Source organism: Scomber japonicus, chromosome 18 (assembly GCF_027409825.1).
Source record: "Scomber japonicus isolate fScoJap1 chromosome 18, fScoJap1.pri, whole genome shotgun sequence".
NCBI classification, from domain to species: domain Eukaryota; kingdom Metazoa; phylum Chordata; class Actinopteri; order Scombriformes; family Scombridae; genus Scomber; species Scomber japonicus.
The window spans coordinates 11,522,155-11,545,989 of record NC_070595.1 but is presented as its reverse complement, the minus strand read 5'-3'; the positions used below and the strand labels follow the sequence as shown (position 1 = coordinate 11,545,989).

General features: G+C 38.2%; 1 protein-coding gene across 1 annotated transcript; it reads left to right on the top strand.

Moving 5' to 3' along the window:
* The first annotated feature begins 1,477 nt into the window (after window positions 1–1,477).
* clcn7 (chloride channel 7) lies at window positions 1,478–17,074 on the top strand. Its single transcript, XM_053339027.1, has 25 exons — window positions 1,478–1,717; window positions 2,765–2,842; window positions 4,625–4,690; window positions 5,162–5,227; window positions 5,335–5,467; window positions 5,821–5,930; window positions 6,435–6,515; window positions 6,633–6,695; window positions 7,023–7,106; window positions 7,383–7,476; window positions 7,957–8,021; window positions 8,180–8,296; window positions 8,414–8,468; window positions 8,665–8,725; window positions 10,384–10,525; window positions 11,172–11,265; window positions 11,405–11,577; window positions 12,731–12,782; window positions 12,981–13,108; window positions 13,638–13,723; window positions 13,884–14,016; window positions 14,594–14,653; window positions 14,761–14,937; window positions 15,027–15,107; window positions 15,200–17,074. The coding sequence occupies exons 1-25, from the start codon at window positions 1,604–1,606 to the stop codon at window positions 15,284–15,286; spliced, it is 2,400 nt and encodes a 799-aa protein (XP_053195002.1). The 5' UTR covers window positions 1,478–1,603; the 3' UTR covers window positions 15,287–17,074.
* Window positions 17,075–23,835: the final 6,761 nt, after the last annotated feature.

Here is a 23,835-nt window from a genome sequence, read left to right as displayed (position 1 = left end):
TTGGTTAGAAATGTCTTAAGTATTTGCCAAACAAAATTTTGGCAACCTTTTTCAAATACTGGATGGGTGATTTGAAATAAAACTCTTCATGTGGTCTGTCATTTTCTCTTGTTTGACATTAATGATTATAATAATGTTTTTTATACATAATGAAAAACTCTGTTTCTGAAACATACTCCTTTTGAATCATTTATTCAGTCACTCCCTTTTGTGATTTTCACAAAATATTCAAATCAGATTATAAACAGTATTTTGAATGTTCAGGAGTTTTAATTGAAACAAATTGCTTTTGGGTGTTGCTTTATTGTGTCTGCGTTGTGTGTGTGTGTGTGTGTGTGTGTGTGTGTGTGTGTGTGTGTGTGTGTGTGAGTTGTCAGAAAACCTAGAATCAATTATTTTCAATTACAAATTATAAAGGATTATACAGGATGGGAGGTAAAGGAAGATGAAATTAAATTTCTTATCATTAACACTACAGTCTGCTTCTTGGCTGTTGAACTTTTTTAATGATGGCCACTACATGACTATGCATAGAGATACCTTTAAGATGGTCAGAAACCTACAGTAAGTGTGTGGCTTATTTTTCTATGAATAAAGATAATAAAACTCACTGTGCCTTGGTTTTGTCCTTTTATTGGGTGGTACAAACATCTCCTGAGAGACATTTTGCCTAATCAAACATATGTGTAACAAATAATGAATCGCAAATTATCAATGGTGGCTGTGTGAATGAGAGTCAGTATTATACATATAGATTAGAATGAAATAGAAATCAACTTTATTGTCCACCAGAGTGCAAAATTACAGAGCCCCTAAAGTCCTGGAGGGTGATCTTGCTGTCTTGTGTGCACAATATATGTGTGAATAAGTAATTATATTGTGCACACAAGATAATTTATTTTAAATTAATATGTGTCTCTACAGTACAGCCCACCAACTTGCGCACAGCCACCATTTAAATTAGAGAACTCACCTCCAAATGTCATACAATGAAATCCTACCACAATGCTGCTCTTGCACATAAAGGAAGAAAGAAAGGGCTGCAGGGCTGCTAGATGACAATCCACTCATTAACAATTTATACATTTTATACAACATTTACCACTGCGGAATGTAATTATTTTCATTAATGGCTTATTAAGTATAACTGCAAACCTAATGACTTCTTGGAATGGTCTGTCTGGCTGGGCTCTTGACATCCTGATGGTCTTCTTGGTCGAGACATAACCTACACACATTCTATCCAGTGCAGTGTGAATGCAGTCTCAGTACTTTGCAGCCCGTTCAAAAACTGTTTTTGTTAACCCAAGATAATAATTTGTTTAAGTCAAAATGTGTGCTGTCAATAACATTATAAACACACGCCTATTGGTGTGGTTGTCTTTGTACTCAGTCTTCAGTTTTCGCCTATAAACAGAAAAACTACGAGTCCCATAATGCAATGCGCTAAACGGATATTTTTGCCCCTGCACGCTAGCATTACAAAGCGTCACGAGTTACACTGATGATGATGGGGAGCTCTGAGGAAGAATAACAGTAGTTAGCTAGCAACTGTTGCAATTAATGAAGTAACGGTGAGAGTGGCGAGCTACCGGAGGCGACCATGGCCAACATCACGAAGAAAGTGTCGTGGTCCAGCCGAGCCGACGAGTCCGGTGCTGCCGGGGAGGGGACACCGCTGCTAAACGGCTCCGAGCAGCCCAAACTCTCCAGACAGGTACAGCTAGCACGGCGGCTAACTTAGCCTGACAGCTGGGAACTCTGATGCTGTGTCATGTTTTATTAACAACTATTAGTTTAAGTCGAGTCATGTTTTTAAACGCTGCATGGGTCATGAATGCTTGTTATTTTATTGCCATCCACACAGCGTTCATTTATTGGATGTTTTTAAATTTGTTTTGGCATGATAATTTGCAACTGGACAGCACAAGCAACAACAATATTTGTTACTGGGTGAATAATTGAATTAGTGTTAAATAAATGAGTTACATGATGCACATAATTAGAGTGAGTTATCTTGAAAAATAATCAGATTACAGAGAGTTCTACTAACTAGTCCATCCAATAGCTTGTTACTGGGATTACAGAAATTGGAATAGAAAGTCTGATGGTGACATTAAGGGCACGTCCATCATCATAAACAACATGAACTGACCTTAGTCACAACTAAAGAAAGAGTGGTGATAGCTAACATCATTATGTAACTTTATGGCATTGTAAAACACATTATATACTTAAAAAGTAATCAGATTAGGTTACATAGGCCAGATCATTTTGAAACACATTGGAAAATCCAGCTTCCTTTTTCCTCTATTATACTCACCGTATGTAGTGTGATCATATAAGTTACTGCCTCCACCACCAGGACCAAATGTGGAAGTAAACTAATTGCACTTCTCTTGTTAATGTTAGTGAGTCGTGTGAAAAACATACCTTCCAATATTTTATCATTGTATAGATAAAGAAGGGAAGAGCAATCTGTTGTTACAGATTTCAGAGCTGAAAGTCACAAACATTACATTACAACCGTAACTTTTACTCTGAATATATTTAAATTTTCACTCAAGTAGATTTGTAAACACATGCTATTACTTCAGTTAGAGCAGTGTAGCGTCCATCTGACAACGTATCATACCTGCAGTATTAGTTTCTGACACTTTACTATTAGCTGGATACCAAGATATGTCTGATGTCAAAACAACAGCCTGCATATAGCTCCACATAGCCATATATATTTTTCTGTTGCTGTCTGTGATGTCTATAGCTGTCTGGAGGAGGCAGTATATTTCAAATAGGCAGACTCAGCACGGTGGATTTGGAGGAGGAGATAACATCAGAAGAGGTAAAGTCCGAGCTCGAAACGTCACCGTACTCTTGTCTCTTTCTGTGTCTGTCACTTCTATCAATCAAGCCATCACTCCATTGAAAATCCTTAGAAGTGCTTATAGACTGCAGAAGTGTAGTTTTAATAATAAATCTCCCATCTAAACGCACAACCAAATCAATGAGTAGTGACCTGCTAATGTTGTGAATTTACAATTTACAAGTGCCAAGCAGTATTTCAGGAGATGGTGGCAATAATGCGACGCCAACAAAGGCAAGTAAAAGGAGAACTGAAAGCAAATTGTAGATATTAGCAGATATTATTACAGATATTAGCTTTACAAATATATTCAGTATGTTTTTACAATGTTTTAAAGAAGTCTAAATGTAACCATTAATTTAGTTGCATTTGAATTCAACTTGGCTGCTTCCTGTTGGCTAAAGTCTAATGTGGGAAAGCTGACACAGGACAGACCTGCTAAAAGACCAAATCAGCCTAGTGACTCAACCAGTGAGCATGAAAATCACATGTTTGGAAACTAACTGATGGTTTCCACTATGATGCGTCGCAAATAGGGGGGGGGGGTTGAAGCAGTCCATGAGTTAAATAATGTGCTGGACCCTGACCACTCAGTCATTCGGTATTCTCAGAAACTAAAGCTGTTTTAACTGATTTAAGATGAAGTTCAGGACTTTCACAAAACCCTCCAGTTTGCAGAATAGTCGTGCTGTTAATATGAAGGCTAAAAAGCGTTAAAACACCAGAGTCCAGTTTGAAGAGGTTTATTTGCATAGCTCTCAGCACAGTTACAGTATCAGTCAGGCGATAGAAAAACTCCCAGAAATGCGAAACAAATTACAGCAAGTCAGCATTTGAGATGTACTCTTGGACCCATGAAAATATGCAAATGATGCTGCTTAACGCTGCAGTCAGTGGTGAAATATGACAGGGAAATAGGACTGATGCTTGAGGTTCTTTTACCGTCGCTTTGTTTGATAGGGCATCACATCTGTTTTCCTCCACGACAGAAACCATCGGATTTAGTTTGGTGTTCGCTGGCTGATGGGGATGTGATGCAATGCATGTGATTTTTTTTTTCTTGATGTCTACCTTAAAGAAAGGTTAATTTCCATAGTGTTTGTCTATGTCAGATATTGTACTCTGTTGCTGTACACACACAGGCCGCAGCTGTGCGACACTGGCCCGCCTAACATTGCATGAGAATGTGAAATGTAGTTCTTTTGAGTTGCCTGTAGCCGGCTTGTGTGCACGGATGACTCTGGACGCATTCATTTGCAACACTGTTTCCTTCAGCATCCTGAACCCCCACCCCCCAAAAAAATCCCCCAAAATACCTGCAAGAATTTTTGTTGTGGTTCCTGTCAAGTTTTGACCTTCCAAGACCTCCAATCTGTTTTCATGTTGTTTTTGGAGGAAAGACTGGTGCATGTTTCTTCACAGTCACCGCCTCATCATTAATGCTGTTTGTAAGTTAGTAAACTCTGTCATCTCTTTCTTTTTCAATGACCTTCTTCTTCTTCTTCTTCTTCTTCTTCTTCTTCTTCTTTTCAATGACCTTGATGTTCAAAAATGTTCCAAACTGCAGCCCTGAGTGTAAAAGATGCCTCTCTCATTCTTTTCCAGATGCTTGTGAATTACTGCTGTCATATATAAAATGTTTGATTCCTTTGACTCCTGTAACATAGTTCACAACTTCCTGGCAGTCCCTCACATGATTCACCAGATCAAAGGTCAGAGCTGGTTTGGTGACCCCTGTCATCTCTGTGTTTATCCCTGCAGGATTCTCTTAGGGGACGACCAAAAGAGATCCCGCATAATGAGAAGCTGCTGTCGCTTAAATTTGAGGTAAAACAGCTCACAAGCCACAACAGAATCCTCACTATTGGACCATTCTGCAAAACCACATTGAATTGAATGGCATTGTTTTCTTTAATTAAAGCCCCTTTTATGTAGGACATTTCTTTAACATATAATAGCCAAAAAAGACCACATTTTACCAAAAGAGTAAAATGAGTCAGTAACAACCGTGTTGAGGAAACAAAAGGAGCAGTAATCCTCTTAAACAGAGTGAAACATTGGCAACAGCTGATAAAAGCAGCTTTGTATTAACATATTTTAGGGTTGCTATGAAGCTTCTGACATTGACCCAATAAATTGAATGTACATACAGTTGGTTTTTGACATTTCAGTACTGTATTTGTGTTTTATAATGAAGCACAGAATAGAAGTGAACATCCTTTTCTGTGAAGTTGCCTCAGACCAATTTTTATCTTTGTTTCACTGATATAATGAATTTCATTGTGTGTTTTATTCCAGAGTCTGGACTATGATAACATTGAGAACCAGCTGTTTCTGGAAGAGGAGAGGAGGATGAGTTACATGGTGAGTGGGACCTGAACATACCTTTTTTAGTATGTTACTTCTTACTTACTTATTTTCCATTCTCTTCTCTCATCACTTCTGTTTTACCCATGTATCTGTATCTTTAGGGTTTCCGCTGTCTGGAGATCAGTCGCTGGGTGGTCTGCGGTCTAATCGGCTTTCTGACGGGCCTCATCGCATGCATGATAGACATCGTGGTGGAGGAGCTGGCTGGGATCAAATACCAAGTGGTCAAAGAGAGTATCCTGATAGTTTGTACATGATATAAACGAGGCTGGGCACTGATTGAGGAAACAGATTTATTAGGGATTGCAAATATTTCTGGTACATTCTCCTTTTTTGCATGATATTAACCCACGCTTTTCATATTAGTTTGCTTTATTCAAGCTCCACTGTACAGAGATGTCCTACTGGGGCAGTAACCTAGCATTTTAAGTGTAGTCTAAATTATAAATATTTATTTGACCAACTTTTTTAGTATCTGTAGGAACCACATTTTCTGCAGGCCAGTTAGTTATCTATACGCCCAGTCAAAACTTTCATATCGATCTCAGGACCTCCAGACCTTTCCTTGACCTCTGACCCCTTCACAGACATAGAGAAGTTCACAGAGGTGGGCGGCCTGTCTATCTCTCTCATCCTCTGGGCTGTCCTCAACTCTGTCTTTGTCATGATGGGGGCCATCATAGTTGCGTTTTTTGAGGTAAGACTGAAAGAGGATGTGACCTCCTAGTGAGTCATAATGGAAACAATTCTTTATTCTTTATTTCTGTTTTTACAGTATACGCCTTCTTCCCTTTTTTTTTCTTTGATGTATTCCATTCCTCGAGTGTGTGTAACAATGGGATTTTGTCGGAAGAACTTTTTGTTAAGTCGGTGGTGTCAAACTGACATGGAAGTGAAAATTAAATTGGTCAACAGCATGTCTGCATGAGTTTGACTACAACAGTCAACTGTTCCTACCACCTCAGTTAGCATGTCGGTGATCAAGCACTTCACACACACGGTCTATGTCAGGTTTTTATACCATTTCATGTGCTAACCACTGAATGATGGAAAATCAGCTAACAATAAACCTGGTCTGTTCTCTTAATATCCAATCACTTTATCAAATATCACTTTTTACTATATGACGTAACTCATGTTTCTCAGGTACTTACACACTTCACCCTCTTGAACCTTTCATCTCCTTCTCCCTCTCATACAGCCCATTGCAGCAGGAAGCGGTATCCCTCAGATCAAGTGTTACCTGAATGGAGTCAAGATTCCCCGGGTGGTGCGACTCAAGGTACACACACACACACACACACACACACACACACAAATGCATCAACGGAAACATTTAAATTCCTGTTTTTGAGCAGTAGTGAACTGTCTTTACATTTTGTGTGTTTATCCTCCTCAGACACTGGTGGTGAAAGTGTTCGGTGTTATCTGTTCAGTGGTTGGCGGTCTTGCTGTCGGAAAGGTATGCATTATAAACCCTCAAAGCGTTCATCAGTGAAAATATAATACCCACAGCTTAGATCAACTATCATTCAGATCAGAGATCTCCTCACTGTTCCTGTGCATGAGCGAGGCTAGATGTTTATCATGAGAGTACAAACACACTTCACTTTCTTCAGCCACTGCATTATTAAGCATAAACTTTAATAACATGTTTCACAATATCATTTGCACTCCAGGGAAGTAGGATTGACAACACGCATAAACAGGATTGAAAGTTGTTGCCATCATAAGACATGCCAAGAATTCTCTGTCATATTTGTCCTCTTGTTCACCCACAATTCCTCAGGAAGGTCCCATGATTCACTCTGGTGCAGTTGTAGCTGCGGGAGTCTCCCAAGGCAGGAGCACTTCTTTAAAGAGAGACTTCAAGGTCAGTGCGTTCAGTGAGTTCCTATGCAGTGTGAAACTTGATGTTGTTTTACGAACATATATTTCCTTTTTAATTGCAGTGACAAACCTGTGACTCTTGTTTTACTAAAGATGCTTTACACAATTTGCGGAATTCTGCATTTGTTTTTTTGTAATTATTAAAGTTCATTGGGCAAGCATGACTGTGTGCTATTCATATGATTTAAATGTCTATTATTATCAGTGTGCTTATGAGTAAGAATGACTTGTAACAATAAATGTGTGTGTGTGTGTGTAGATCTTTGAATACTTCCGGAGAGACACAGAAAAAAGAGACTTTGTTTCTGCTGGAGCTGCTGCCGGAGTTTCAGCTGCTTTTGGAGCACCAGTCGGTAAAAAAAAAATGCAACCTCACCGAAGAACAGTATAAACATGTGCAGTATCGCTGCTATAAAACTAGTAGTACAACAGATAGCTCCATGCCCAACCCAAAAAGGGAAAGCTTTGAGCCACAAACAGTGTTTAGTAAACAAGTAAAGACTGTAAACTGTCACTCAGCAGGTTCACTGTGATGAGTGATGATGACAGTGATAGCATTATGTGAAAATGTAAAATAACTCCTAATTTGATACTGCTCTAGAAAAAAAAAACCTGACTGAGTTTCCTTTTTTTGTATATATATAAAGGCTATTTTCCCGCAGATATGCTCACCATTAATGTGGAAACACTTCACAATTGGTGTTTCCATCATATGAAAAGATGTGGTCGCACTTAACTCATGTGAACCCATGTTGAGCTTTTACTGAACACTAATGACTCCCTTTTATTGTGTTTGTTTTCTGACTGTGTGATTTTGTGTCTTTGTTGAACAGGCGGTGTTCTGTTCTCTCTAGAGGAAGGAGCTTCTTTCTGGAACCAGATGTTGACATGGAGGATAGTAAGTCCTGTGTTTATCCTTATTGTTAACCTGTGATTAATGATATTGGATGAAATATTGGAGATTGAAGTGGAAGGAGGAAAGCAAATGTTTTTTGCTTCTTCCTATTCACTCATCACAAATTATCCCTTTCTTTCTCTTTTCTTTTCTGTTTCCAGTTCTTTGCTTCCATGATCTCTACCTTCACTCTGAACTTCTTCCTCAGTATCTATCACAACAATCCAGGTGACCTTTCCAACCCAGGTCTCATCAATTTTGGACGCTTTGAGACTGATGTAAGAAACTTTATACTAACTTTAATACCTTACATAAATACTGTGTATAGTGATTTTTTTCCAGCTATATGTTATTTGTTGGTGAATGTAAAACAAACTAATTTCTTCCTCTCTTAGAGTGTGACCTATAACCTCTATGAGATTCCCTTGTTCATCGCTATGGGAGCGATAGGTAAACACATCTGTCTTATTTGTCTCTAGTATTCTTGTGTAAAGGCCATATTAATAGTATTATTTTTTTCAGGATTTCAAAAACAATATGTTCAATTCTGTTTCTTCACAGTTGTATTGTTAAACAGACAACATGTTTTTCAAGTTTTAAAATCATTACATGACAGCTCATGTGTGTTTATTTTCTTAATCTGCAGGTGGATTGCTGGGAGCTCTGTTCAATGTTCTCAACTACTGGCTGACCATCTTCAGGATCAGGTAAGGTTTTTAGAAAGGGAATAAAGCCTACAAGTACATAAGAAATAGACATAGGCTCAGCCAAAAATTCAACAGTGTCATGTAGCATGATTAATGGCTTTGTACGTTTAGTATGCCAACAGAAACAACACATGGTAGCATGACAGCTTTGCTGATACCTGTCAAAAACAGGGTGGGGTGTAAGATGAGGACATTTTCAAATGCACTCACCATGTAATGACAGGAAAGATCACTGGGGAGGAGACTTCTGCTAAGACACAGGAATTCTTACTTCCTTATCTGGTGCTCCAATAGAATAAATATTTCATAATGCAATGCTTGTAATATTATATGGAAATAACCACAGTCACGGTTCAACATGAATGTTTTTTTTCCCCATTTGTCTGGTTTGGCAATTGGGTCTTAAATCTATTTGCCCAAAGTCAATTTTTATTTGCCTCTATACAAATAGTTTATAATTTACAAATGGCAAATAATAGCAAAAAAGACTGATGTTTAATATTTTAAGGAAATGAAACAGAATGAGGAAACATTGTCATAGATGTGAAGCTACAAACATCCTTGCATATCAAACATGATATGACTATCCCCTATATTTAACAGAACTCTAAATTCCTCTGATGAGCCCAGTTTCTTTCAAATAATGGAATAGCTTCACTAAACTGATGGCAAATACATTTTTAGACAAATTTCTTCCACTCCAGGCTTCATGATTTCCCTCTTTACTGTTTCATGTTCTCAAGAGTATTTATGGCAGTGAAAAATTACCTGCTCCATTGATTCCTCTATCTGACAATACTCAAATAATCCTGAGAGATGTTTGTTTTACACATCACGCTGTTAGCCTACGCAATTCCCGATTGGCCAAAGGCACATACCAGTGGGGGACTATGCTGTGTGCCAGAAAATAAGAACAGAATTTATGATACAGCAAAGATTGGAAAAAATAAAGACTGAAACATTTTTTATTTTATTATATTTACTTTTCTTTTCTTTTCAACCACTTACCCAATTGGGCAAGTGAGCTGCTAGATTTACTAGCCCGACGTGGCATTTTACTTGCTCCAGGCAATCAGGCATGCCTTATTGTTGAACCACCATAGCCACACAAATGGTGTTATTTCATACATGATGAATAAAGGATAATAGAAATGAATTATTGGGTGTACTTTAATATGAAAAAACACACAGTTTGGGAAAATGTCTGACACTGAAAAATATCAGTCAAAATGCATATGTAAGGGTTGTTCATGAGTGTGCGTTCTTCTTTTTATGTTATGATTGTGGAAAAATGAAGCCACCAGACATAAAACCTAAAGCTTTAGGGTTAATGGCATGATAAGGTACATTGAGTAGTGACCCAGACTGTTAAACACGGATTTGCTTGTAAAACAGTCTTGTTAACTTTGTGAATAGCATTAATATGAATACATACAGATCATTATGTTTATTGTCTGTGTTAGCTGTCCTGACTCTTGTTATCTGATACAGTATGTGAGTGTAATGCAAAAGTTCACATTTCATTGCAATAATTGGATTATAGACCCCCCCCCCCCAAAAAAAAAATCATCATGTGTAGGATTAGAAAAATTTTAACTTTAGTGCCATGTGGTTTATGTGTGTGTGGGTGTGTGTGTGTGTGTGTGTGTGTTCATCAGGTACGTCCATCGCCCTTGTTTGCAAGTAATGGAGGCCATGTTGGTTGCTGCGGTGACAGCGACAGTGTCGTTCACCATGATCTACTTCTCCAATGACTGTCAGCCTCTGGGGCCGGACCACACTGAGGAGTATCCACTGCAGGTACACCAGCATCTCCGGCGTGTGTCAGCAGTCTGAAAACATTGTCATGCCATCTTTTCTTTATTCCTGTGATTATGAAAGGGCAGAGTTTACAACTTCCTTGTTTTGTAGACAAGCATACATTAAAAAAAATATTGTGAAATACTTGCATGATTCATCACGTTAAGACTTACACATGCAGCTTCAGATAAGACATTTTAAACATCATACAGTTACAGATTAATAAGCTTTACCAGCACTGATATCACAAAGACCACATTACTAAAGGAGCTATGAAGAATAAGGTAAAACTGAACAATTTGTTGTAATGAGTGAGGAAATACTAGATTTTAATAATAAATACTACACATTGACTGACAGACAAATTAAAGAGGAACAGGAAACATTGGGAGAGACATCAAAAAGGCCATCATGTTCACATTTCATGATCCTTTACACCACTGATCCATCAAGACAAATAACACATGCATTCTTGGTTAACAACACTTCTTGGTCCTCATGCTCCAGCTTTCAGACTTCTCTTTCAGCTGCTTGATGGCACATGAAAGCTTCACCAAGGACACAAGAACACAGTTGGAGAAAAGCTCTTTGTGTCTCTTTCTCTTGCTGTGTCATTCTCATCATTTCTCTGTCTCTCTCTCTCTAGTTGTTCTGTGCAGATGGGGAGTATAACTCCATGGCAACGGCCTTCTTCAACACTCCTGAGAGGAGCGTCCGTAGTCTGTTCCACAACCAGCCAGGTAAATCTGTGAACAAGCTTTGTGGAATAATACATATGGTTACATGACTAATACTGTACAAACTTATTCATTTTTTTATATGGTTACATGTGGAGGGAAGCATGAATGTAATGAATAAAGTAAACATTCTGTCTCACAGGAACCTACAATCCTTTGACCCTGGGCTTGTTCACTCTGACTTATTTCTTCCTGGCTTGTTGGACATACGGTCTGGCCGTGTCTGCTGGAGTCTTCATCCCGTCTCTGCTGATAGGAGCAGCCTGGGGGAGACTGTGTGGAATACTGCTGGCCTCCATCACTTCCACTGGTTCGGTTAGTGTGTGTAGATACACTCTTTATGTATGAGGGCAAGACACACTTAGTATTTCAGCTACTATATTTAAAATAGGTCAAATTATAGTTGAATCTAATTTTAAATCATCAGAATTTGCCAGTCAGTGTATTATTGTCAAATTAAAAGTAAAACTTAAGGCTATATTTCTCAAACTGAAGACCACATTTTCCTGTTGCACTAACAATATTTGATTAAGTCTGATCTCTTAGTTACTACTCTTAGTGATTTTGCGCTGTGTGCATATGTTTTTCTTTATGGGTTTACAGAAGGCAAGGCAGAAAGGAGGAATATGTTACAAATATTAGTTTTTCCATTAGCCTCCAACCTCACTATCCTTTCATCTCAAGGGCACCCTGTTGCTGTCTTATGCTGTAAAAACAATCTGCAGTTTCTCAAAATTACTCATCAGGGATAAAATGCTACAAAAATGCAACACAATATGTTAACGTTCTCACTGACTGTTAAACCTCTCTTCTTACGTATCGCATGTTTCTTTCTTCACTTTATACTTTGGATCAATGTTGAGCTCAGTTCACTGTTTAAACTGCTTAGTGTCAGTCACTCTTTTATGGCTGAATGTTGCCCTTTGAAAGGCTGACTGTTGCAAACTAAGATCTCACCACAGTAAACTCCACATAATCAATATGCACGCCTTTACGCTGATACACAAAATGGAAATCTTGAAAGGCAATTCTCTCTAGTGTTCAACATGACTCAGCATGAGTTTCCTCTACTACCCTGCCTGGAAACATGAATTGAAATAGAAAGATTTCATAAAATCAAATCAAAATCAAGTAATACAAAAAGCTCCCAAACTATATTGACACTATCACATTATTTAGAATATCATTGGTATAAAAATGTATAGATTTGAATGTAGTCTGTAGTAAACCAACCTTTGCTTGTCTTTTTATGTTCTTTGAGAAATGAATGTAATAAATCTGTCTTTGAACTATTTTAAATATATAATAGTGAGGAAGTGATACCATAAATGATATCTGTGAATTTGGTTGCTTAGAAAAGTACACAAGTAAAAGTAAAAGTAAAACATATCTGAAGTGGTTAATTTGGTGAGTCGTTGATTTCTTCTTGAACTAAACATGTTTTGACTTTCTGTGTGTGTTCTGTTAGATCTGGGCTGACCCTGGAAAATATGCCTTGATTGGAGCTGCAGCTCAGTTAGGTGAGTCACCCCAACCCCTAACCTTCACCATATTAAGGAGCAAGAAAAGGACCATATGATTATGGCCGATCAATACACAGAAGTTATTTATATATTTTTACATCTATCATATTAAATACTCAGGTAAACATTTGATAACATTTATAATGTCACATATACAAACAATATAGAAGTATAGTAATGGCCTGGTCTCTACAGGTGGCATCGTGAGGATGACTCTCAGTTTGACTGTCATCATGGTGGAGGCCACAGGAAACGTCACATATGGTCTTCCCATCATGCTCGTCCTGATGACTGCTAAGATCGTTGGAGATTACTTCGTAGAGGTGAGTGAAGAAGCAGGGAACAAGCAAGGCTATTGGGGCACACTCACAATGACACAGTAGCTTTGAAGCAAATCCATATTACCACAGCAATCCTTACCGGGTTTTGAGTATGTATTGTGCTCACTCTTGAAATTAGCTTGAGTGTGCTGTTGTTGTACATTATTGTCCCTCAAAACAATGCACAAAGCTGCTGCTTACTGCTGCAGAAAATATTGAAATAAATTACAGGTGCTAATAAAACTGCTCCAGTTCTTAGGGGGGGAAAGGGGGTTGCTATTAAATCTTTTTTGGGGCTTTTTGGTTTAATTAGTAGTGAGATTTCAAAGTTGCGGTTTGATTAATGTCTGATGAGCAAATGTTGTATCATTTCCTGTTAGACTGATTATGAAACAGTAAAATGTGTGAATTTGTAATTTCTACTCTAATTGTAAAAACAGTATTCCACAATCATATATATATACTCTATGCAGTTAGTATTGTGTATGGAATTGGGACACAGCAGTCTGTAACCTGTCTCTTCTTGTTTCAGGGTCTGTATGACATCCACATTAAGCTGCAGAGTGTACCCTTCCTGCACTGGGAGGCTCCTGCCACCTCTCACTGGCTGACTGCCAGGTGAGGTCCTCTTTGTTTTGTTAACGGCTGATTTGATGAAACTGAAATTCTATTTAAAACATTCAAAAACATGAGGAGATGTGGTTTAATGTTCACTGTATGTAAACAGTGTTTTATCCTGACATTCCCTTCCTCTTTCTTTCCCTGTGTCACCTTCTAGAGAAGTGATGAGTTCACCAGTCACCTGTTTGAACAGGATAGAGAAGGTGGGAACCATTGTGGACGTCCTCAGCAACACCTCCACCAATCACAACGGCTTCCCCGTCGTCATGCAGGTTGCTGGTAGTGATGAGGTACTGTAGCACGGCTTGGGTTATTGTCTTGATTTCACTTGAATTTAGGTCATATAAGCATAGCAGTGAAGTAAATTGAATGAAGAAATGTATCCTCAATGTAAATATACTCAATACTGCTTTTCAATATATTAATATTCAATAATAGCATATATGATATACACTATACACTCGCGACAACATGGGGTGATGTTTTCTAGAAAAATGCACAATGTAATTTACAGGAAGTCAGTAATGTAAGTCTAGCATATCAGCAGTAAATTTGATTTTGGTGTCAGTCTCAAGACATTTTTTTGCTGACGATCAACATTTATTGTGATAGAAATTGAAACAGAGGCTAACTTCATCTACCACATCAAAAAAAGGCCAAAATACTTCACAGACATGTTTGAGGAAGTTATGACCGCTGCTGTTGCCCACTTCCACATCATATTGTGCCCACAGTTGAATGGTCAACTTCCCATAGTTTAGAAGTTGTGTAAAGTCATTCTTTACTATAACATAGGACACATAATCACAAAAATTCCAGGGCGACTGGTAATCACATCCTCCTTTCTATTTTTCTTCCCCCATTCAGCCAGCGAAGCTCTGCGGCCTCATCCTTCGCTCCCAGCTCATTGTGCTTCTCAAGCACAAGGTAAGAAGATGCTGTTTGTGTGTGTTCTTACAGACAAGTGGCACAAAATATCATCACCTTGGTGGAAGTGGACTCAGTCACTTTTAGCTCTCGCTCTCTCTTTGCAGGTGTTTGTGGAATTAGCCCGGTCCCGGCTGACCCAGAGAAAGCTCCAGCTGAAGGACTTCAGGGACGCATACCCCCGCTTCCCCCCAATCCAGAGCATCCACGTCTCCCAAGATGAAAGGGAGTGTATGATGGACCTCACAGAGTTCATGAACGCAACACCGTACACTGTACCAATGGTACTACACACACAATGGACTAACTTTACCATATCGGACTTATTTGTGATAAAGTTTTCTGTGAATGAGTGAATTTCATTTCTTTGCAGGAAACATCTCTTCCTCGTGTGTTTAAGCTATTCAGAGCTCTGGGACTCAGGCACCTGGTGGTAGTGGACGATGAGAACAGGGTAAGGGTTTGTTTTTTGTTTTTTTCCTGTATGTATTTTTTTTACTGATAATTGTTCTGACATCACATTTTTCTGTTTGTGAACCCTTTCAGGTTGTCGGACTGGTGACCAGAAAAGACTTGGCTAGATATCACCTGGGCAAACACGGGCTGGAGGAGCTTCAGCTTGCTCAGACATAGTACACAGACGCACACACACACACACACACACACACACACACACACACACACACACACACACGCACACACGCACGCACACACACAAACTATGACATGTTCACCTGATGCCTCGTAAGCTGTTGACCACCAGCTATGCAGCCCACAAAGGACACCATCAAAGGTCAAGAGATCACCGTCATTCTTTGATGCCAAAATGTTCGCCATGACATCACAACATACTACAGGCCTGGGTCAAAACCAAAAAGCCACATGTAAACTTTTAACTGCCCTTGGTATAGAGATTGGAATTGAATTGAAATAACTGTAACTAATGCACAAATTAGCTCTGTTAAATCTATCTGAAACATTACCAGAGGTCAGCGGTTTGCTTTGAAGCATACTGAGTTCTGGTTTTGTACGGTCGTGTTATCTCTTTTTTTTTTTTTTTTCCCCGGCCCCTGTTTAGGGATATCAAATGATGTGCAGGGCTTTGACACCTTTGTCTTTTTTTTCTTAATAATGAGCAAAAGAGAAGCCAATGTTTGCAAAGAATTGTTTTCCCCTTGTTCTCGTGCGCTTTTAAGGACCTCATTTAAGATGTTTTATGAATGGGGTCGAATGAAGGAAACAAGATAAAAGAAGAGAGGAAAGCCAGGTGAGAAGATTCAACTGATCTGTGTTAGCCAGGAAATGGAAAACCTTTTGCTTTGTTTTGTTTACACACATTCTCAATTCTGTTCATCCTCCTCAACATTACGTAAAATAGATGTCAGTACCCAACAGTTAAGTAATAATGCTGGTTATATGGTGATGAGGTGATACATTATTTATTGGGTATGATATCAACTAATTACACTTTTAATAATTCAGGTGGATGCTTTTTATTACATTTACTAGAATTATTACGACATGACTCGCTTATTGAACTAAATGAGATATTTAAAGTGGTTCTCTTTGGAAAAACTGATTTTGAGTGAGTGAGTTCAAGTCAGTACTGTGAACAACTCCACCGACCGCTTAAAGGTCTTATTTGTCAGTTTAGTATTTTCTGTTTTTTTGTGTGTGTGTGTGTGTGTGTGTGTGCAGATTTGCACTGAAGAATGCTGTTATTTATTGTTGATGTTGAATACATGTTCTGATTTTTAAGAGTGTGGATCTGGATCATGTTCATCATATCCCATAACTGAAAACTCTTTCACAAGTTGTGTTTCAAAGAAAGGAAATGAGAATTGTTTGACTGTTGTCCCACATGGCCACAAGATGCAGCGTGAGGCAGTTTTAGCTTCAAACCGATCATGGAGATATAGATCCTTGTTCCTTTTTTTCTGTCTGATTTACCGAGCGTATTTATATTTATACTACTGTCAGTAAAAGTGGTATTCATAGGTACGAACTTGCTTTTTTTTTTTTTTTATCTCTAAAAATGTTTGCACTTTTACTTTACTACTGACAAAAATCTCCTTTTCTTGCAAAACTCCCACAGGAAGCTCTAGATGAATGTAAACCTTTGTTTACCGCATATCCTCTGTTCAAACTAATCAATTTATCACCAAGTCAGGGTGCCACAAACAAACTCAAATATTCAGATTCATAATTTAATTACATTTTCTTGTTTTGTTTTTTTTTGCCAATAAGTAAATCTAGTATTTCCTCAATTTTCAGTGTTAAGTCTTTTGTTTGTGCACTTTGTTTTTTACACCTTTTGTCTCCTCTGTGCTTCGTTTGGTTGTGTATTTCTAGACGTTAAATATCGACTATGCTCTATTTTATAACCACTGAATAAGCCTTTTGTGAATTAATAAAATGTATCTATTGTTATATGATTTTTGTGTCTAATTGATCGGAAGACATTAGTGTGTTTTAACTCAACAATATATGTCTTGTCACATAGTTTTGAAAAGTGAGGGAAAAATAATCTTACTGGTCACATTTGTAGGAAGATCAAACCCGTGACATTTCAGTTACAGGACAGTATCTCTTGCTTCAGACACATTTACCACCAAAAATATTTCCTAGTAGATTAGATTGTATTCTGGAAGTTTATAAATGATGCAGCAGACACATGACCAGATGAAATAAAATGTAATCTTACAAGCAGTAGCAGCCCACAGGGGAAATAGTAAATAATATATTACACTGATAATACAGATCATTGGATGCAGCGGGTCATTTACAACATGAAAAATTACACACCTTGCTGGAATAAATGCTCTAACTCAATGGGGAAGGATGTATGTGGATACGCTATGCAAATACCAACAAACATCAAATACCAGATAGTAAAGGGTAATTGCACAGAAACTTGTATTGCATAGCTTGTTTACTGAACATTTTTCATAGCTGTTACTGCACATTGACTTTTCTGCCCACATAGATATGGCAGTTTCTGAAGGTCGGGGAGATGGATAAACTCATGATATATATTATTTATTTTTTCAAAGAAAACCTCTCTCAAACCCTTATGTTTCTCACAATATTGTAAGAAGTGAGATTCTGTCTCCATATTTCTTTTATGACTAAGTGAACACATAGAAAGACTAGCCAAGGAGGCCAGGCTGTGTTCACTCAGTCTGTGCATTGTCAATAATTTTCTATCGGTCACTATGGTGGCACTCTGCCACCATGTACTCTCTGTTTAAGGTCAAAAAGAACATTTTCGATTTTCTCTCTTTCTGCCGCTCTCTTTCTTTCTCACAAGAACACATGCACACACACATACTGTACACCCTGGCCCTACCCTTCGATCTCTTCTCCCAGTCTCCACTAGATGTCAGAAAAGGGTAAAATGAAAACACTATGCTGTGAGCAGACAATTACTCAATTTCCAGACATCAACTGTTACATATTTAAATCATGTTGCACCCAATAAAGTAATAAGCTAATGTGTGCACACTATATCTGCACACTAACCACAGTTATGTTCAGCTGATTAGTAAACACAACTCTGATCTCATGCAGTAAGGAAGGCAAACCCAAAATCATGGGAAAGGATATAAACTTTATCCCCAAGCTGTAAATGTTGAGCAATGCCTGAACTGGATAACAGCTTCTCATATGTATTTGCTCATGTGTTATGAAGTATATAATAATTATTCATGTTGCAGATGCCTTTAAGAACATCTTTGGGGTGTTCAAATACTGTTGTACTGCATCCAATCTTCCAGCTACATATATGTGCCTTCATCATGGTTACTGTAAGTAACTGGAGCTTGGATTACCAGTGGATGTATGGCCCTCAGTAACTCCCCAACCATTTACTCCACCCAGACCTGCTCCTCATTTAGTCAACCCTAAGCCCCATGCCTTTGTCATACCCCCAAATTAGCACACAATTATCTAAATCCTCTGTGAAAACAACCCAGAGGCACCAATAAAAAAAATCTACAAAAAGGCTAGAGAAATGAGCATCCAGTCAGTATTAGAAGACCACCTTGAGACCACTCATCAATTATCTGGAAAAAAAATGAGAATGAGGAACAGCCTGATGTTTGTGGGCAACCTACTGTTAAAATTCTAGGTAATGGGCCGAACTGTTAAGGTGTTGAAACCCGCACAGGGGAGTGTAAAGCTAAATGACTCTTCCACTCAAGCCACAAGGTCAAGTATAGCTTCATTATGAATTATGTTACAATTCTGCTGCTGCTGCTTGTGACGTTTTTAGCTCCAAGCACAGCTGTTTGTTTGCCTTGTTATCTTCACACAAGCATTTATTTGTATAAGAGCTTCCTGAATGAATCAATGTTTCAGCGCCTTGCCTTCTAAGAATTAACATTTTCTTCCTTATACAGAATAAAAGTCAATTGATCTGATTCATCTGTCATTCATTGATTTGAAATTACCTCAATGAGCAAGTGTTGTGAGTACAGTCAACAATCAATAAATGATTCAGCTCAGTAGACACATACGTCACCTGTCTTTAACACAATACATTAGTCTGATAAATGGTATGAATCATACATATGATTCATTCCAATTTGTGCATCAATTCGACTACTAACAAAAACCAAGAAGCAAGAATATATTACTCTAAATTGAACATCCTGCTCATTACTTTTACAGAGCTTCATGGCCTGGATCCAGATTATATTTGTCACATTATCAACCTGCACACAGTCTATGTGCTCCTCAGTGGTGATTAAACCCATGACAAGAATGAATGACTTAAAGCTTTTGTTTTTCGGGCATCTCAAGTTCAACCAGAACCAGAATCTTCTTTTTTAAACTCTGAAATCTTTGAAAACCCACTTTTATCAAAAACCCACCCTTTTCATTTTAGGTTGCTAAAGTCATTCTAGAGGCTTCAGTTTAGAGTGTTGTTGAATCTCACTGCATTGATCTGAGATGTGTTTTATGATATTTTGTCCAGTCCATTATATATCAATGAGAGTGAACTAAATATTAGCCTGGACTTTTCCTGCTTTCTGGAATATTGCCAGAACCTGTAACTCCACTGTGTTTTTCCAGCAAAGAAGACACACTGGAATTGTGACTGGAGGTCAGAGAGGGGTGGGCCAGCTGTCCGCTCTCAGGGCGTATAAGCCGTCAGTCAGTGTGATATATGAGCAACAGGACGTCTGCTGCAGTACAAGTTCCATACTTTCATCTGAAAAGGTAAAACAAACTACAAATATGAACAGATTAAAAAATGATAATACTGAAGAATAATTATGCTGTGATCATTTCTGAAATAATGACTGTATGATGTGCATGATGAGCAGTATGTTGTATGAAGAAGCTATCAACTAAATGGTAAAGAATTGGCTTTGTAAAAATACATTTAAAAAAATTGTCCATTTATATTTGTTGGCAGCATTTTTAATCCAGAGTATGGCAACTCTTCCTTTTCCACCTGCTCCTCTTGTTGCTTGAAGACATCTAGAGAAATAACCTGTGCATGAAATAAGTTTGAGTAGTATTTTTTGTTTGACATTGAAAGTGCATGATATGATATGTGTGTGACAGTACTTTATATAGTACAGCAAGTATATCCAGACTAATACTGAAATCAATCTGAATCAATTAATGGACAATATTTACAGTCTCTCAATTTCAAGTCATTTATTAGACAGAAATGCCAAATATTAGCTGGTTCAGGCTTCTCAAATGTAAAGAGTAACTGTTTTTCTCTAGTTCAGGTAGCTTTGAATGGAGTAACTTTGTGTTTGGACTGTTAGCAATCTGAAACCCCTCTCACACCCCTTGTTTTGAGAAAGTTTATCTGATGTTAATATGAGGTTTCAGCAGTCTGAGTTACTCAGATTAAGTAGATTTCATCCACAGTTAGTTCCACAATTCCCTCTTTGTGTCTTTATGGACTGTGTTTCCCTGTTGAGCTGCAGTGGAAGGATTATAACAAAAAGAGGGAATTTGGCACTAAAAAGTTAGTAACTTTGAAAGATATTGACTTGATTTGACTCATTTGAATGGTAAATTTGGACAGATATGAGTGAAAGAAGAAAAACATACCAATAGGGCAAGATTGGATTGTTTGTGTGTGTAGCTACAGCACAAACAGTCCATTTGATGAATGGAGACAAATACTTTTCACATGATATTCGCTCGTCACCTGTCGAAAAAGCCTCTTACTCATTCCTTCATCCCCCGACAGACTTGATTACTACCGCTGATTACCTCCATATTTATTCGATCATTGCTTGACAAACACCTTTATGTTTATTCATTCCTCGTTGCCCGGCGGAGACTACCGTTACCACATTAAATTATTATTCATTCCCTCTGAAAATTAGGCCCTAGGTTATTCAGTCATTCTCAGTCTGACTAAATCAGGTGGTTATGGATGAATGAGCTCCAAATGAGTCAGGTTATTCTTTCCAAACCAAGCAGAGATAAATGCTCCCCACCCAATATGCTGTAAGAAAACCATTTAGACACTGCTCATATGCTTACCCCAAGTGTATAGCTTACATACTGTATATGTGTGTCTGTATGTATGTGTGTATGTGCGTGTGTGTGTGTGTGTGTGTGTGTGTGTGTGTGTGTGTGTGTGCGTGTGTGTGTGTTGGAGAGAGAAAGCAATTACTAGAGCTCATGTACCCGCAGCTTAATGGAATAACTTGCCAAATCAATGCAGATTACACTTGCAAATCCGTGTGATATCAGTCCATGAATTCAATTTGAGGTGTGTTACTGTATGATAATTGTTTTTACTCGTCGTCAGCAGCACCCGTGCACCTTATCGAGACGATAGGACACCCTTTTCCCTTTACATAACTTCTGACTGTGATTTCATAAACAGCAATATTACTTGGATTTGTTTTGCTGTCCTAGTAGCATCACACAGTTTTTACTTCTAGAGCAAGTTCTGGCATAACCTAATTTAACCAGGCAGGTTAGAATGTCACCCTATTGCAGTCAGACATGAGTAGCATTAAATGGGTTGTTACATATGCGTAAATTATGTTAAATTATCATCTGACAAGCGGATCATTTTCTCATAGTCACATCTGATCAGATTAGACACAGAGAGGCATTAAATTGAATTCCAACACACTGAAATGGCTCAAATATCCTTTCAATTAAAGCTGCATTTATTCATATTTAATTGTGTTAAATGCAATCTAGCTTAAAGTGTTGTTTAAATTCAACAGCTCTGTCGGTCAGTCCAGACTGAAATCGGTTGGATCTGTTGTCATGACATTTTGTTCCGACATTCACGGTCCCGATACAATGGATCCTACGGACATTGGCGATCCCTTGACTTTTCCTTTGGCGCCATCATGAGGTTCACATTTGTGGCTTTGAGTGAAATGACATTTGAGGAATACACTTCATGTCTCCCATCAGGATGAATCGTAACAACTTTGGTGATGCCCAAAGGTCAAAATTTTAGTTTATGTTGAATTTGACTAAATATGTGCATAAAGAATGGTGTTCCCATCACTGTTAAGCCTCACAGAACTGCTTATATGGCTGTAAACTCCTCTTGTTAACTCAAACCGATGGTTAATGGACTGGTCATAATTAGTTGTTATTATTGTCTATTATTATTATTAGCTGTTATTATGCTATGCTAAGCCTTTTATCAGGTTTTTCCAGTTGGAGGTAAAATGTGGCTATGCATGGTCTAACCCTGGGGGGGGGGCCCTTACACTCTGACACTCTTTATGACATCATCCATGGCCGCCATGTTCAAGCACACATTTTATAGTTGGCAGCCACCCCACCGGGGACCACTACTGCTTCTGATTTATGTTTTCATAAAGCAATATAAATATAATGGGTTTATAGCTCTGCTTGCTTTAGGACAGACAGGAGGGAGACTCACTGCTGACACTGACGGATGTGATAGGTGGGAAACACAGTGACATTAAGTACATTTTCGCAGTCATTAACCATTTCAAAGTAATGGATTTGTACAGTGAGATTTTGATGGGATTTTTACATGGAGAGAACCACCTCACAGCACTATGTGATGAGGAATGTAGATTCAGTTTGTCTTTTGTATGTTTTATCTTATAGATTAATCCTGATTTGTGTATATGGAGCCAGTATGTCATTGCAGGCAGCTGGGAATGTTTAGTTTGCGGAAAATTTAATACGATTTCTCAAGTACACATACCGGACATGTGCAAATTAACTCCCATTAACTGTATATTTTCATGTCCCTTTCAATATATGCAGTAGATGCTTGACACGTTGCCAGATACTAACCGAGGTCAGTGAGGATTGGCACTGATGTTGCGGTTTATTCCAAAAAAGGACAAGATAACATGTGCAGTTGAGAGGCAATACCAGTGTCTGTAATTTTGGAGCCAAGCTATTAATAGCTGAATATTCTGTGCCAGTTTTCATCCGGTTTCCTCCATTTTTATGAAAGTAATTACATGTTGTTACTAATTTTACGTGTTAATTACTTGAGGGTGTTTCCCTAAGAGTTACAAAAAAGTACTAACAGAAGCAGAATCTGAAGCATTTATATGTCCAGACATGATTAACATATGAGATTTGATGAAAGGGCAATACTGACCCAAATATATCGGTTTAGCTCAAACTCCGTCCCCTCTCTGTCTCTCTGTTCCAATATAAGCTTACTGTTTTTGCTGGCAGAGAAGCAAAGACAAACTATCACAAAAATTGAGTTTGTATGAGGATAGAGGCTCAGCTCAGTCTCTCAACACTCACTTCCCTCGTTATTAATTTTTTCATTTTCTTTCCGACCACATGAGCCCACACAAATAGTTTATTTCACTGTGTCAGTCTCTGTCTTATGTTTAAACACAGCTTTAGTCTTGAAAAACAAATATGGGTCAGTTTACAGTTGGTATGTGAAATTTGTCCAAAATTGTTCTTTAAGTGAAATACTGTATGCACATTTTTGGGATGTAAATTTCAGGGAAAATCATTTGAGGAATGCTAAAGTCCCACTAAACACTGACTACCATCAAACTAGAGCCTGATTTCTGCACTTTATTTTAATTATGTAAAATCACATCAAGCAACGATTTGCCAGAACTTGAAAGAGAAAGAGAAAAGTTGTCTCCCATAACTAACATGACAGCTGGATAACCTCTAAATGACAGATTAATGAGGGAATATGTGTGTGTGTGTGT

Coding starts and splice junctions, on each gene's coding strand:
- clcn7 (XM_053339027.1), top strand. CDS start 1,604: ATGGCCAACATCACGAAGAAAGTGTCGTGGTCCAGCCGAGCCGACGAG. Junction 5,931..6,434: donor TCATAGTTGCGTTTTTTGAG/GTAAGACTGAAA, acceptor CCTCTCATACAG/CCCATTGCAGCAGGAAGCGG. Junction 8,022..8,179: donor AGATGTTGACATGGAGGATA/GTAAGTCCTGTG, acceptor TTCTGTTTCCAG/TTCTTTGCTTCCATGATCTC.